At 40.5% G+C, this 16,042-nt stretch overlaps 1 protein-coding gene across 1 annotated transcript in view; it reads right to left on the bottom strand.

The window, feature by feature from the left end:
* Positions 1–15,089, bottom strand: part of ARMC2 (armadillo repeat containing 2) — a 109,627-nt gene extending 94,538 nt beyond the window's left edge. The window contains exons 1-3 of the mRNA XM_087443968.1: positions 14,738–15,089; positions 8,986–9,246; positions 8,436–8,508 (exon numbers count right to left, since the gene is read on the bottom strand). Coding sequence (XP_087300094.1) covers positions 8,436–8,508; positions 8,986–9,246; positions 14,738–14,868 — 465 coding nt within the window. The 5' untranslated portion in view covers positions 14,869–15,089. The remainder of the gene's footprint in view (positions 1–8,435; positions 8,509–8,985; positions 9,247–14,737) is intronic.
* Positions 15,090–16,042: the final 953 nt, after the last annotated feature.

Below are 16,042 nucleotides of genomic sequence, written 5' to 3'. Positions count from 1 at the left end.
CCACTTTGATCTTGGACTTTTAATCTTCAGAACTGTGAGAAAATAAATTTCTGTTGTTTAAGCCACACACACACACACACACACACACACAAAAGCAACAGAGATTTTAAAGGGAGAAGAAAATTAAAAAATCAAAAGTATCATCAATATACTCAGATAAGATGCTACAACCATGAAACAAGAACAGAATACTATATTTATAAAAAAAGATAATTTAGAGGGGGGAAAAGCTTTTGAAAATTAAAAGGATGACAGCAGAAATGAAAAGAACTCAATAAAAGGATTAGAAGATAAGTCTCTTCCAAAAAAAGATGGAAAACAGAAAAAGAGAAAATAAGAAAATAGAGAGGGGCGGAGTCAAGATGGCGGCGTAGGCAGACTCTGAACTCACCTCCTCCCGTGGACACAGCCAATTTACAACTACTCGTGGAAAAATTACCCCTGAGACAGAACTGAAAACTGGATAAGAGGAACTCCTGCAACAACGGACAATCCTAACTGGGGTAGAAGAGGCAGAGACTCCCTTCCGGAGAGGAAAAACGCCACCTTCACAAGCCGCCAGCTTCACGGCCGCTGGGAGCAGCTCACAGGTACGCAGCCTCCCTGGAGGCGCGGGGTGGGCCCTGAGCCGGGGAGCGCCCCCGCTGTGGGCACTTTGTGGACCCAGCACAATCGACACCAGCGGCATAATATCTGACTTTGCTGCTACTAAGGCATTGAGTAGCACCCCCAGAAAACCCGGTTCACAAAGAAACTAAAACTGGCTCTTAAAGGGCCAGCGCACAAACTCACCCGTTCCAGAAAGCATCCTAAAATCACCAGAAAGAAAGGTGCACAGTGCTTCGGTGACAAGAGACTCACCTAATAGGCCCTGAGTGCATCTCGGTGAGGGGTGAGACCTCTCCGGGGACTGGGACATTGGCGGCGGCCATTGTTGTGGCCTGGTGTGAGCGTGCTGACACAGACGCCATTGGAGTTCTCCCTGAGACCTGCTAGCCCAGGGTCTGCTCCACCCGCTAGAGCACCGATTTAATCCAGCTCAGCCAGGGCAGGCAGCCCACCCTAGAGACTGGCCCCACCCAACAACAAGCCCTCAGGCAACGTGTGGGCCTGCATAGATTGGTGACTGGATGCTCTGCAGCCTGGCAACTGAGCTGACTTGAGCTGGGCAGGGTGTGCACAAGGAGCGGGTGGAGAGTGTGGGGTGGTGGCGGAGTGTGTGGGGCTCCCGCCTTGGAGAGACTGGGTCCGCTTGGGGAGGTCGGGGCGCTCACACGGGGCAGGACTGTGTTGACTGTGTGTGTGGACCTGTGGGCAACAGGGCTTGTCAGCTGCAGAAGACTTGTGCTTCTCAAAGACCCACATAGGAGGTTTGCCCCACCTTCCAAAGCCTGAAACAATTGGGTGCTCCTGTGCCTGAGGCCAGCCCCACCCAGCTGCAATCCTCAGAGAGCTGACAAGAGACCTAATAGGCTAGAGGTTTACAGCAATTGTAAGGCCCTGAACCTAACAACCTGCCACACTGGGGGCCTACTCACTTAAAAGAAATACTGCAACAGAAATGTTGTATTAGAACTTACAGCCAACTGTGCTGGGGCTCCCCACACCTGATAAAGAGACTGAAGGGCCCACAACAACTACAAGCAGCTGAGCATTACAACAGCTGGCCAGGAGCATAACTCAGCCTCCCTGGGCGCCTATAGGGAGAGCTAACAGGCCACAATAGAAGGACACACGTAGCCCACATAGGGGCCACCCCTGGAACATTGAGAACTGAGGGAAGCATACTAGAAGCCTCCTAAGGCATCACTTACATAAGGTCACCTATCAAAGAGCAGGAGACGTAGCTGACCTACCTAATACGTAGACACAAGCACAGGGAAAGAGGCAAAATGAGGAGGCAAAAGAATACATTCCAAGTAAGGGAACAGGACAAAACCCCAGAAAAGGAACTAAGTGAAACAGAAATGAGCAACCTACCCGACAGAGAGTTCAAACTAAGAGTGTTAAGGATGCTCACTGATCTGGGGAGAAGAATAGATGAACTCAGTGAGAATGTCAACAAAGAAATGGAAGATATAAAAAGAACCAATCAGAAATGAAGAATACAATACTGGAAATGAAAAATTCATTAGAGGGACTCAAAAGCAGAGTAGAGGATACAGAAGAACGGATCTGTGAGCTGGAAGAAAGACTAGAAGAAATTACCCAAGGTGAACAGGTAAAAGAGAAAAGAATTCAAAAGAGTGAGGACAGTCTAAGGGACCTCTGGGACAACATCAAGCGCACTAACATCCGTGTTATAGGTGTCCCGGAAGGAGAAGAGCGAGACAAGGGGGCAGAGAATTTATTTCAAGAAATAATAGATGAAAACTTCCCTAACCTAAGGAAGGAAACAGACATCCAGGTACAGGAGGCACAGAGAGCCCCAAGCAAGATAAACCCAAAGAGGCCCACACCAAGACACATCATAATCAAAATGTCCAGAATTAAAGATAAAGAGAGAATCCTAAAAGCTGCAAGAGAATGTCAAGTTACTTACAAGGGAAACCCCATAAGGCTATCAGCTGACTTCTCAGCAGAAACCTTACAGGCTAGAAGAGAATGGCACGATATATTTAAAGTGCTAAAAGGAAAAAACTTACAGCCAAGAATACTCTACCCAGCAAGGTTATCGTTCAAAATGGAAGGAGAGATCAAAATTTTCCCAGATAAGCAAAAATTAAAGGAGTTTGTCACCAAGAAACCAGTGTTACAAGAAATGTTAAAGGGACTGATTTAAGGGGAAAAGAGAAGACCACAAATAGGAAAAATTATCTATTTCCACGATTAGAACGTAATGGACACAAATGCACAAAAAAGAGGTTAGATATGATATCAAAAACATAAAAGGAGGGAGGATGGGAGTTAAAGAGTACAGGTTTCAGACAGAGGTCAAACTAAAGTGACCATCAATTCTGTATAGAAGAAGTAAGGAACAGAGAAGGACTACTAAAACAATGAGGAAAAAAAAAGTTAAAAAATGGCAGTAAATACATACTTATCAGTAGCTACTTTAAACATCAATGGACTAAATGCTCCAATTAAAAGGCATAGGGTGGCTGACTGGATAAAAAAACAAGACCCATATATATGCTGCATACAAGAGACACACTTCAGACCTAAAGACACTCACAAACTGAAAGTGAAGGGATGGAAAAAGATACTCCACGCAAATGGCAATGAAAAGAAAGCTGGGGTAGCAGTACTCATATCAGACAAAATAGACTTTAAAACAAAAACTGTAAAAAGAGACAAAAAAGGGCATTACATAATGATCAAGGGAAAAATCCAACAAGAGGATATAACACTTGTAAATATCTACGCACCCAATGTAGGTGCACCTAAATATATAAAGCAATTATTAACAGACATAAAAACAGAAATAGACAGTAACACAATAATAGTAGGGGACTTTAACACTCCACTTACACCAATGGATAGATCATCCAAACAGAAGATCAATAAGGAAACATTGGCCTTAAACGACACACTAGAACAGATGGACCTAGTAGATATATACAGAGCATTCCATCCAAAAACCGAAGAATACACGTTCTTTTCAAATGCACATGGAACATTCTCCAGGATTGATCACATATTAGGCCACAAAACAAGTCTCCATAAATTTAAGAAGATTGAAATAATACCTAGCATCTTTTCTGACCACAACGGTATGAAACTAGAAATCAACTATAGGAAGAAAATCAGAAAAGCCACAAATACATGGAGATTAAACAAAATGCTACTGAACAACGACTGGGTTAACGAAGAAATCAAAGAAGAAATAAAAAAATACCTGGAGACAAATGAAAATGAAAATACGTCATGCCAGAATTTATGGGATACAGCAAAAGCGGTTCTAAGAGGGAAGTTTATAGCAATACAGGCCTATCTCAACAAACAAGAAAAATCTCAAATAAACAATCTAACAATGCACCTAAAGGAACTGGAAAAAGAAGAACAAGCAAAGCCCAAAATCAGTAGAAGAAGGGAAATAATAAAAATCAGAGCAGAAATAAATGAAATAGAGACCAAAAAAACAATAGAAAAAATTAATAAAACCAAGAGCTGGTTCTTTGAAAAGATCAACAAAATAGACAAACCTTTAGCTAGACTCACCAAGAAAAAAAGAGAGAAGGCACAAATAAGTAAAATCAGAAATGAAAGAGGAGAGGTTACAACAGACACCTCAGAAATACAAAAGATTATAAGAGAATACTATGAAAAACTATATGCCAACCAATTCGACAATCTGGAAGAAATGGATAAATTCTTAGAATCATACAACCTTCCAAAACTGGATCAAGAAGAAGTAGAGAATTTGAATAGACCAATCACCAGTAAGGAGATCGAAACAGTAATCACAAACCTCCCCAAAAATAAAAGTCCAGGACCAGACGGCTTCCCTGGTGAATTCTACCAAACATTCAAAGAAGACTTAATACCTATCCTTCTCAAACTCTTCCAAAAATTGAGGAGGGGGAAGCTCCTAACTCATTCTACGAAGCCGACATTACCCTGATACCAAAACCAGACAAGGACAACACAAAAAAAGAAAATTACAGGCCAATATCACTGATGAACATCGATGCGAAAATTCTCAACAAAATACTAGCAAATCGCATACAACAATACGTTAAAAAGATTATACACCATGATCAAGTGGGATTTATTCCAGGTATGCAGGGATGGTTTAACATTCGCAAATCAATCAACGTAATACACCACATTAATAAAATGAAGAACAAAAATCACATGATCATCTCAATAGACGCAGAGAAAGCATTTGACAAGATCCAGCATCCATTTATGATAAAAACTCTGAATAAAATGGGTATAGAAGGAAAGTATCTCAACATAATAAAGACCACATATGAGAAACCCACAGCTAATATCATCCTCAATGGTGAAAAACTGAAACCTATCCCTCTAAGAACAGGAACCAGACAAGGATGCCCACTGTCACCACTCCTATTTAACATAGTATTGGAAGTCCTAGCCAGAGCAATCAGGCAAGAGAAAGAAATAAAAGGGATCCAAATTGGAAAGGAAGAAGTGAAACTGTCACTATTTGCAGATGACATGATTTTATATATAGAAAACCCTAAAGAATCCACCAGAAAACTTTTAGAAGTAATAAACAAATATGGTAAAGTTGCAGGATACAAAATCAACATACAAAAATCAGTTGCATTTCTGTACACCAACAACGAAGTAGCAGAAAGAGAAATTAAGAATACCATCCCATTTACAATTGCAACAAAAAGAATAAAATACCTAGGAATAAACTTAACCAAAGAGGTGAAAGAGCTGTACACCGAAAACTATAAAACATTTCTGAAAGAAATTGAAGAAGACACAAAGAAATGGAAAGATATTCCGTGCTCTTGGATTGGAAGAATTAACATAGTTAAGATGTCCATACTTCCTAAAGCCATCTATAGATTCAATGCAATCCCTATCAAAGTTCCAACAACATTTTTCACAGAAATAGAACAAAGAATCCTAAAATTTATATGGAACAGCAGAAGACCCCGAATAGCTAAAGGAATCCTGAGAAAAAAGAACAAAGCTGGAGGTATCACACTCCCTGATTTCAAAATATACTACAAAGCTATCGTAATCAAAACAGCATGGTACTGGCACAAAAACAGACACACAGATCAATGGAATAGAATCGAAAGCCCCGAAATAAACCCACACATCTATGGACAGCTAATCTTTGACAAAGGAGCCAAGAACATAGATTGGGGAAAAGAAAGTCTCTTCAACAAATGGTGTTGGGAAAACTGGATAGCCATATGCAAAAAAATGAAAGTAGACCCTTACCTTACACCATACACAAAAATTAACTCCAAATGGATTAAAGACTTGAATGTAAGACCTGAAACTGTGAAAGTTCTAGAAGAAAACATAGGCAGTACGCTCTTCGACATCAGTCTTAGCAACATCTTTTCAAACACCACATCTGACCGGGGAAGAGAAACAATAGAAAAAATAAACAAATGGGACTACATCAAACTAAAAAGCTTCTGCACAGCAAAGGAAACAATCAACAAAACGAAAAGACAACCTAACAATTGGGAGAAGATATTTGCAAACCATACATCTGATAAGGGCTTAATCTCCAAAATATATAAGGAACTCATGCATCTCAACAACAAAAAAACTACCAACCCAATTAAAAAATGGGCAAAAGACCTGAACAGACATTTCTCCAAAGAAGATATACAGATGGCCAACAGATACATGAAAAGATGTTCAAAATCACTAACTATCAGGGAAATGCAAATCAAAACTACAATGAGATATCACCTCATGCCCGTCAGAATGGCTATAATTAACAAGACAGGAAACAACATGTGTTGGAGAGGATGTGGAGAGAAGGGAACTCTCATACACTGCTGGTGGGAGTGCAAACTGGTGCAGCCACTATGGAAAACAGTATGGAGATTCCTCAAAAAATCAACGATAGAACTACCATATGATCCAGCTATTCCACTGTTGGGTATTTATCCAAAGAACTTGAAAACACCAATTTGTAAGGGTACATGCATCCCTGTGTTCATTGCAGCCTTATTCACGATAGCCAAGACTTGGAAGCAACCTAAGTGCCCATCAAGGGACGAATGGATAAAGAAGGTGTGGTATATATACACAATGGAATACTACTCAGCCATAAGAAACGACGAAATCCAGCCATTTGTGACAACATGGATGGACATTGAGGGTATAATGCAAAGTGAAATAAGTCAGAGGGAGAAGGTCAAATACCGTATGATTTCCTTCATTAAGTAGTAGATAATAACAACAATAAACAAACACATAGGGACAGAGATTGGATTGGTGGTTACCAGAGGGGAAGCGGGGAGGGAGGAGGGTGAAAGGGATAATTCGGTACATGTGTGTGGTGATGGGTTGTAATTAGTATTTTGGTGGTGAACATGATGTAGTCCATGCAGAAATAGAAGTACAATGATGTACACCTGAAATTTTTACAATGTTATAAACCAACGTTACCGCAATAAACAAAAAATTAAAAAAAAAAAAAAAAAAAAGAAAATAGAAGTGCCAGTCCAGGGGATCCTACATCTGAATAATAAATTCCAAAAGGAGCAAAAAGAACAAAAAAGAGAATAAGATACATCAAAATATTCAAGGACATTTCCTAGAGCTAAAGGGCATGAGATTCCACATTGAAAGTTGTCCAGCATGATGGACAAAAATGGACTCACACAAAGGCCCATTATCATGAAATTTCAGAACACTGGGAACAAAGAGAAAAACCCTACAAACTTCCAGAAAGAAAAAACAGCAATTAAGGTCTCAAATAATTTACTTCCCATACACCCTTTCTCAAGAAGCTATTGGAGGGAGTGCTCCACCAAAACAAGAATAAATCAAGAAAGAGAAGGACTTGGAATACAGGAAACAGAAAAGCCAGCACAAGACAGAGGAGCGAGCTGTAGGCCAGGTGCCCAGGGCAAGGGGTCTAAGAGGGAGTGTGGAAAGTTCTCCAAGGAGATGGATAAACAGAATACCTCATGTGCCTGAATATATGAAGGAGATTTAGACCAGTGGGGAAGAGTTTGGGGTTTAAATAATAATAACACAAAACTAAAAAAGCAAGGCAATTATTAACACCAGGGAAAACAAAAGTGGAACAGGGAAGGAGAAGTAATCATCATTAATCATCATTGGTTCAAGGCTCAGCTGTAAACAGGGTTTATATAATTATAGCCAGAGAAAAGGGATCTAACCAAAATTATGACATATCTATATTGGGAGTAGCAGTGGGGACAGAAAGGGTGAATGTGTTGTGAGGAAATGTGGGACGATAGATAAGAGTTAAATCTTCATCTTCCTTAGTGGGAAGTCATTAGACAATTCCTCAAGCTCATAAGTCAGAGAGTAGCAAGACACTGTGTTCTTTAGAAATTTGAATGTAAATGCCAAAAGAGTTTAACGTGAGAGCCACTGGGGAGGGGAGAATGAAGAATAAGGAAGGTGATAGGAGACTGCTGGAGGTTTTTTTGTAACAAATCTTTGACTCTCTATGTACATGTATATATAATGTATTTGTATATATAACTATTAAAAATAAAATAATATATACGCATAACTCTCTTAAAAAAGCAAAAAAAAATATTGTGAAACATTCTGTTTGCCAGGTTACTCTATATTACTAAAATTCTTCATTATCAAACTATAGGTAAATAATGTTTCATTTGATACTAACCATTATATTTGAAAAAGTGTAAAAGAATTTGCTTTCATATTAAATTATTAGTACATTTAGGTCTATGTGATTGTTTTCAGCATATAAAGTGCTGATTCCAAGCACTTTTGGCCAATTCTATTTCACAGCACTCGTGGTAATATAAAGTACTCACAAGCTCTAGTGGACTGAGACGTGCGCCAGAGATGGGTCTGGAATCGGATGACTCAAAACTGGACGCATGGAGGCTAGCACGGGAGATGGAACAGAAATATTAGTTTGTGAAGAATCATTTCTTTTATTTCTAGTATATGTTAGTTTAGCCCCCAAACAAGTAAAAGCATTCAATGCATAAGCCTTAAGAAAGAAGCAATTTTAAAAAACCATAGTACTTAAAACATTTTATTAATAAGTCTTTTCATTGCTTTTAGAGGGATTAAAAAATATTGACTAATGAACAGAAGAAATGTACATGGTGATTTTTTTAAAGCTTTGTTCATATTGCTTTATAAAGTTGATATGACAACCACTATTAACCATTTTAAACCAATGCAACTTCTTGGATCCAAGGTCTGGAATTATCTTTAGGAATCTTGAACAGATACAAGAGGTATAATTAGCAGAATTCAAACTTAAAAAAGTCACTATCCATAACTAGAATTAAGGGAAAATGTCATCTGGGGGCTTACGTATCTGAGTGTACAGGCAAGAGAAATGTCATATACCTGAAGGAGGAAGGAGGTCTACTTTCTGGCGTTCTTGAAGACGCAGGTCCAAATAGTTTTCTTTGGTCTTCTCGTGGTGTAAACGGTCTTTGGGTCCTAACTGTTCTTAAGGCATTTCGTGCTTCACTTATGATTTCAGCACTGGTCTTCTGCTTGGACAGTGAAGGTCGATAGAACGGGTCCAGCTTTTCTAACTTTTTATCATTTGGAGACAGCATCTTTTCTTTTAAAGTAAAATGTTCTTCAGGTAGACACCAAACCCTACAAATATATGGTACAAAATATTAACTATTTTCATCCAGTAGTTTAGAAAAGAATGCTTAAACCCATCCATATACGCTTAAATCATTCCCCTATATTAAACTTGAAAATTCATAAACAATTTTTAATTAAAAATCTACCAGGCAGTTACAGTTGGAAGATCAGAACAGAAGAGCTTTCAAAATATAGGTTGATGTGCACAGTTATGCCTATGGGAATAAATGCAATTGAGGGAAATGATGTGCAGGGGAGAGATCCCGAATGAAAGCTAACCCTGGAGAGAAAAAGGATAAATCATGAAACAAGACAGACTAGAACAAGAAAATCATCTCACATTCTCCAATCTATAAAAAAACACTGAGGAGATTCGGTTAAAATTTTAACTAATGTTGCCTTTTCTTTCTCACTGCCTTCCATACAAAATGCTAGTATAAGGTTAAATTTAGACAGAGGGGGCCTAGTTCCAAACTATATTTGTTTTTATAAATGTAATTTGTAAACTCAGAGAAAGGTTCAGCCTCACATTTGCCCATGATATATTTGAATGAATTAATTCAAATCACCTTCAATTTGAGATAGTGTCCTAGATGAATAGATACCAAATATTAGTATCAAATATTAGTATTTCCCAGGCTACCTCCCTCAGTTAAAGAGTTAAAGTCATGCACAAGGGCCATGAGAATGTAGATCCTTCTTAAAGGCTGGTGTGTCCCATGGAGGCCTAGTTAACTTAGCAAGACACCTCTGACCACTCTAAAGTTTACAAGAGTCAAGATTTTAAAAACTTAATTCTAATTAGTATATGATATTAGGTGTTCATTAAAAAAACCCCTATAATCCCTGAAAATGTTATATCTCTAGGGAAACAGAGCTTTGGAAATTATTCATATATTTCAGTTGCTCAATTTTAGAATAACTTCTGCAAAAAAGAAAAAAAAATTTGTGACATATGCCCAAGGAAACTAACAGACTCTATTTCCGTAAGTAGAATCAACAGGTGATTCCTTAGACAAATAAAGAGGGTTTACTATATTATGATTCTATACATCAAGTTGTTACACAACAACAGATAACAAGAACATTTGTTTAGTTCTACTCAGGGCCCACCCTAAGAGTTTTTGTGGAAAAGGGTATGATGAAAACTATAAACAATATGCCATTCCTTTCATAGGGAGAGGCCAGGTGTTGACATAAAACAGTAAAAAATTACTAGATAAGCAATACTATTCTGGGAATTTTTCTTTGAATTTAAGCAAGGTCTCCAGAATTATGTACATTAAAACAAGTAACAGTGCCGGCCCCGTGGCTTAGCGGTTAAGTGCGTGCGCTCCGCTACTGGTGGCCCAGGTTTGGATCCCGGGCGCACACCAACGCACCGCTTCTCCGGCCATGCTGAGGCCGCGTCCCACATACAGCAACTAGAAGGATGTGCAACTATGACATACAACTATCTACTGGGGCTTTGGGGAAGAAAAAAAAAGGAGGAGGATTGGCAAAAGATGTTAGCTCAGAGCCGGTCTTCCTCAGCAAAAAGAGGAGGATTAGCAGGGATGTTAGCTCAGGGCTGATCTCCCTCACAAAAAAAAAACCTAACAAAAAACTATGGCAAGCCTAGTACATTTTACTTCTAATATATGATATGATATGATTGGCTCTTTATTAAAAAAATATTCAATGTAATTATTAAAAATCTGTATAAAGTACATATATATTATTTTTGGATGCATAATAATATAAATTCAGTCCCACAACATCTAATTTAAGTGGTCATGACAGGTTTGCTTGTTTTAAAAGGCCCATTGCAGTAAGAAATTATATCACTTAGCGAGAATTTTCTGCACAATGAACAAATTTCTTCCAGAGCTCAAGTCAGGTTTGCAACTCCTTCGCCCCACATGGCACCAATAAGTCTAGCAGTGTCCAAAGGGGATCTGGCGAACCTAATAAAGATGGCAGAAAGTGCTTTGGATAAGTAAGAATGGACTATCATTCCTGACTAAGGTTCTCCCTTGCTGTATTTTAGTTTGCATTGAAAATTATACTCTTTCATAGAGTAATGAAGTAGGAACGTTTATTCAGGTCAAATTCTAAGAATTCTGTAAATTATTTGGGTGTAGAGGAATTTAGATTGATCAGCTACTGGTGGAAACAATGTTGATAACGGGCTCAAAAATCTTTTTGTTCGACTTTGTGTCTAAATTTTTACCACAAATTCTAACAGAATTTTCACTCTCCCTTTTCCTCTCTCTTCCCCCCAAATCTTACTTTACCAGTTATACTGAGAGAAACTGTTTCAATGATGTAAGATCTGCAGTTAATCTATTATTATTATATTAATATATTATGAACTAAATCAAACATGGAAATGTTTGATAACACAACTGAATTAAATTCGAAGTGGGTTTTTGACAGGGGGGAAGGATTTTGTTTTTCTTTATATTTGTTAAATTACGAATTCTTATTATAGACGGTTTTTGCCAACTTAAAACACAAGCACTCAGAGTTTGAAAGCTTGTTGATATATAGTGACGTATACCTGAACTATAATACGATAGTTTCACAGAAATTTTAACTTCACAAAAATTCTCCTGACAACAGGAATGAATCTACGCAGCTGGCAGTGACTGTTTCCTCTGTACAAAGCCCTCTGCCTGGATCTCTGGGAACACAGGCAGGAATAAATCATGTCTTCACTCTCAGGCAAGAAGGACCAGGAATGCTAGTTAAACATTTACTTTAATACCAAGCACTGTGTAATCGAGAGTGCTCTCGAGTACATCATCTCAATTAATCCCTACAACAATTTTGTGAGGTGGATAGAGTCTTAAGCAACAGCAAAAAAAGTTATGACATATGCCCAGAGATGATATGCAAAATATTACCCACTAGATGGGGTGGGGGGAGGTGGGGCACTCAGAGGACTTGGGGCTGCAGCTATTTACACGCCAATATAGAGACATGCCAGTATTTTCACAACTGGAGCAGCCTTCTTGGTGTGTCCCAGCTGAGTACCAGCCCTGCTTGTACCCAAATGATTTTAATACAAGGTAGACACTGATGGGGGCAATAAATAGAGTAAACTACCATGTAATTACAAAAGAGGAAGAGATTTCTGACTGGGAGAAGGTGTCAGGTAGACTTCCTGGAGGAGGTGATGCTTGAGTTGGGTTCTGGAAAATGTGCTGAATTTGAGAAAGTGGCAATGGCTGACATTGGGCCTGGAGTGGAGAAGGAATTTCCAGCGAAGTCAATGAGTGAGCCAAGGCAGAGTGTTAAGAACATAGGGGATACGTACTGGACAAGACGGAGATCTGGGAACGAAGACTGGAGTTGGACCAGAGAGAGCACCGAATGGCAGGTCAAGAAATTAAACAAAAGCCAATGAGCAAATTAAAAGATTTTGAGGCATGATGTGATCTGGTAGGGATTGGCGGGATGCAAAGGAGGTAAAAGATTAAAAGGGACAAAATCAGGCAGTTCTTATAAAATCACCCAGCTAATTCATAGAGGTCCTTAAGAAAGCTTTCCTGGACATGCTTCTCCCACCCTCTCAGCCTCAGTTAGGTGTCCCTTCCTGGTACTCCACAAGGTCCCCAGTTCTCTGTCACTCACCCTCCCAGTGTATCAGAATTGCCTGTGCACCTGGTGTTGCCCCACCAGACTCAGCCCCAGTGCCTCATGTGAGGCATGGCTGAAGGTCAACACTCCTATAATCACTGGAATCCATTTTCCAATACAGACCTGAGCTAGGAAATATCCAGACGAAGGCTGCATGGCTTCTTAAATTGGAGACATTTGTTACAGTGGATTAGGAAAGCATATTGGACTTCATTTCAAATGGCATCTGATTCTTGATGCCATGTGGTAGTATGACATCAAATTTAGCCCCCTTTTCCTTTCTTGCCTTCAGTTCAAGTCGCCTGGCATGAAGTAAGACTTGATAAATGCTGTGATCAGTGGATGAAGTATGGCAAGTCAGAGATAGAGGAGTGAAGGTGAAATAGAGGTAAGGAAGAGAGATGAGAGCGAGCGGGGTGCACCAAGAACAGAAGAACCAACAGGATTTGGCATCTGAGAGGATAGGAAGGGGCCAGAGGTGACACTGGGTATGCAAACCTAGGGGGGGGTCTGAGGGCAAGGGGACCTTTTAAAAGAAAACAGGAGGAGAAGCGGACTTTGAAGGGGAAGAAGAAAGTGCTGAGTTCTGTCTTGCATCATTGTCCTGAGTTTATGATGTCCACAGGACCTTTAGAGAATGAACACTACCAGTGGTAGGAAATTTGAAACTGGAGACCTTTTTAAACAAAATATTTCTTACTGGTTGGAGGAAAGTTTCAAGTCATCATTTAGGTTTATACCTAATTATAAAGACTTGTCTTTACCTTTGTTGCTAATAGTCACCTGAGCCAGAGCCTTCTTGATACATGCAACCCTGCATTATCAGGATGTTTGCAACAGGGGAAAGACTGGCCACCTTCATACTCTTTTCCCTCCAAATCAAATACTCAAGACCCTTACTATGGTTTTGAATTACTTTTGTGTTAATATGAGCATCCAAAGAGACAGTGATTAAGTGCTTAGATGCTGGAGTAAGGGTTCAAATACTCTGACAATTCACAGCTATGTAACCTTGGGCAAGGCTTCTAACATCTCTAAGCCTCAGTTTCCTCATCTGTAAAATGTGTGTAGTAATAGTAATTGCTTCATAGGATTGTTTTGAGAATTAAATGACATAATTCATGTAACAGGCTTTAGCATGGTGGCTGGCCCTTAAAAAATGTTAACTACTGTCCAAGCGCTATTTGATAAAAGGATACAACGAAAATTTCTCCCATGAATAAACTGCATTAACAAAGAAATTGCAAAGCAAAGGGAATGACATTTGCTCAGTGTTTTCAGACGTTTTATAAGTTTTAAAATTTAAATGAGGGGTGTTTTCCTTTATGAAAACAGAATTTTTTAGTATTTTATTGAATATCAGCTATACCAAATCAACAACTAATCAGAGTTTTATAGACTCACACAATAGGATACAAATAAAGAGTGCTACTTGCTTTCCTACCAAGTTAAAATAATTCTAATAAGGGTGAGATGGAAGACCTGCTGTGATACTCATGGGAATGAATGATAACATGCATTATAGGTACATACAATATATTTTAATGTATATTGTTATACATATACTTATTTATCTATTGAGGTGCTATCTGTTGCCTAGAAGAGGCCAGGTACAATGTGTGACCTTGGCCAGGTCACTGTCTGCCTAGACAAAGCCCCTTAGTTTACCACTCTGTCATTCAACAAATATTACTGGGCTTCTGTTAAGCACCACGCACTTGGCTAAATGCTCAGTGTATAGAAATAAGGACAGCCACGGCCCGACCCCGAGAGCAAGCACAGGGCATTCTCATCGCCTCTCTCCCCCATCGGAAGACAGAGAGGCGGACGACAGCAAGAGGGGTCCTGGGTGAACCACAGGGGGACGCCTCACCTCGCGGGCGGAGAGCGGCTCCCCCTCTCCCGGCAATGCCCCCTCTTCCACGGCTCCAGACCAGGGCAGAGCGCAGCAGCATCTTCACCCCGCCCGCCGGCCCGTTCCGCCCGGCAGGCCAGCGTCTCCATGGTAACAGTACACAAACTACCTACCCGGGCCGCTAGCCTGCAGAGCCTGGTCGCTGCTGGGTGGGCGGAGCGGGACGGGGAATGAGTTGGGAGTGGGCACAGGGAAGGGGGCTTCCGGCCAGACCCACAGCACCTGTGATTAGCGCTGGAGACAGTAACAGTGCGGAGGCTCAGCTCATCTTCCAGCTTTCCCGCGGCAGCAGCCGCCGCGATGGAGCAGGCGGGGCGGGGCCGGGCGGGGCAAGCAAGTCTCCCGGCGCCGCTCGGCCACTGGGCCTGCGCGGGTCCCCCACGCATGCGTAGAAATGCTGAGGCGTGGGCGGCGGCAGGCGGGGGCGGTGGGCGGAGCCTGGGCTAGAGCTGGAGCCCGGGAGTGGGAAGAATTGGTGATGCGAGAGAAAGGGGAGGGGTCTGCGTGGAAGAGCCGGGGTGGGAAGACGTCTACTTTTAAAATTAGCAGTTTACCGAAACATATTTGTTGAGCCTCTATGAGATCTCAGCGACTCTATTAAATAACGGCAAGCTGGACAGCAGCTCATGGGTAAGAGTCAGGATTTACTGGTTCAAGTTGTGGCTCTGTATAACCTGAAACTAATTGCTTAACCTGTCAGTTTCCTCATCTATAAAAAATGGAGGGAAATAATACCTAGCCAGGTCTTGTGGTGGTTGTGAAGATTGAATAAGAAAGTGGATTTAAAGCGCGATGCACGTGGCAATCAACAAATGTTAAACTGTTGCTATTATGAAGCCCTTGCATTTGTGCGGCACTGTAGAGTTTACAAAGGGTATTTCACTGTATAGTATCTTTTTGAGTGTTCCTGCCACTGTGAGGTAGCCAGCCTGGCGTCCCCATTTACAGGAGACAAAACAGGGGCCCGAGGTCTAGTGAGTGACAGGTAGATTCAAGTCTAGGCCTCCCGTGAGCAATCATTTTTTGTTCTTACTGCGTCATTACGGTTGTTAGGCAAAAAGAACCCTTTATATGTTTCTGCTTTAAATTCTGTTCTCTCCTATTAGACCATTCAGCAAGACCTTACAGTGTTAAACACAAGTGAGACCATAGTCACTCTCCATTCAGGTTTCCACCACGTTTCATAAATATGGAGATTTTTCAGCTGAAGTGTTGTTGCCGACGTTGAAAACTGCCGCATCCCTTGGTGCTAAGAATCTGGTA

Source organism: Ceratotherium simum, chromosome 19 (genome assembly GCF_057802395.1).
Source record: "Ceratotherium simum simum isolate JZ-2026a chromosome 19, ASM5780239v1, whole genome shotgun sequence".
Lineage (NCBI taxonomy): Eukaryota > Metazoa > Chordata > Mammalia > Perissodactyla > Rhinocerotidae > Ceratotherium > Ceratotherium simum.
The sequence above is the reverse complement of the archived record's forward strand: the minus strand, read 5'-3'. Positions and strand labels throughout refer to the sequence as shown.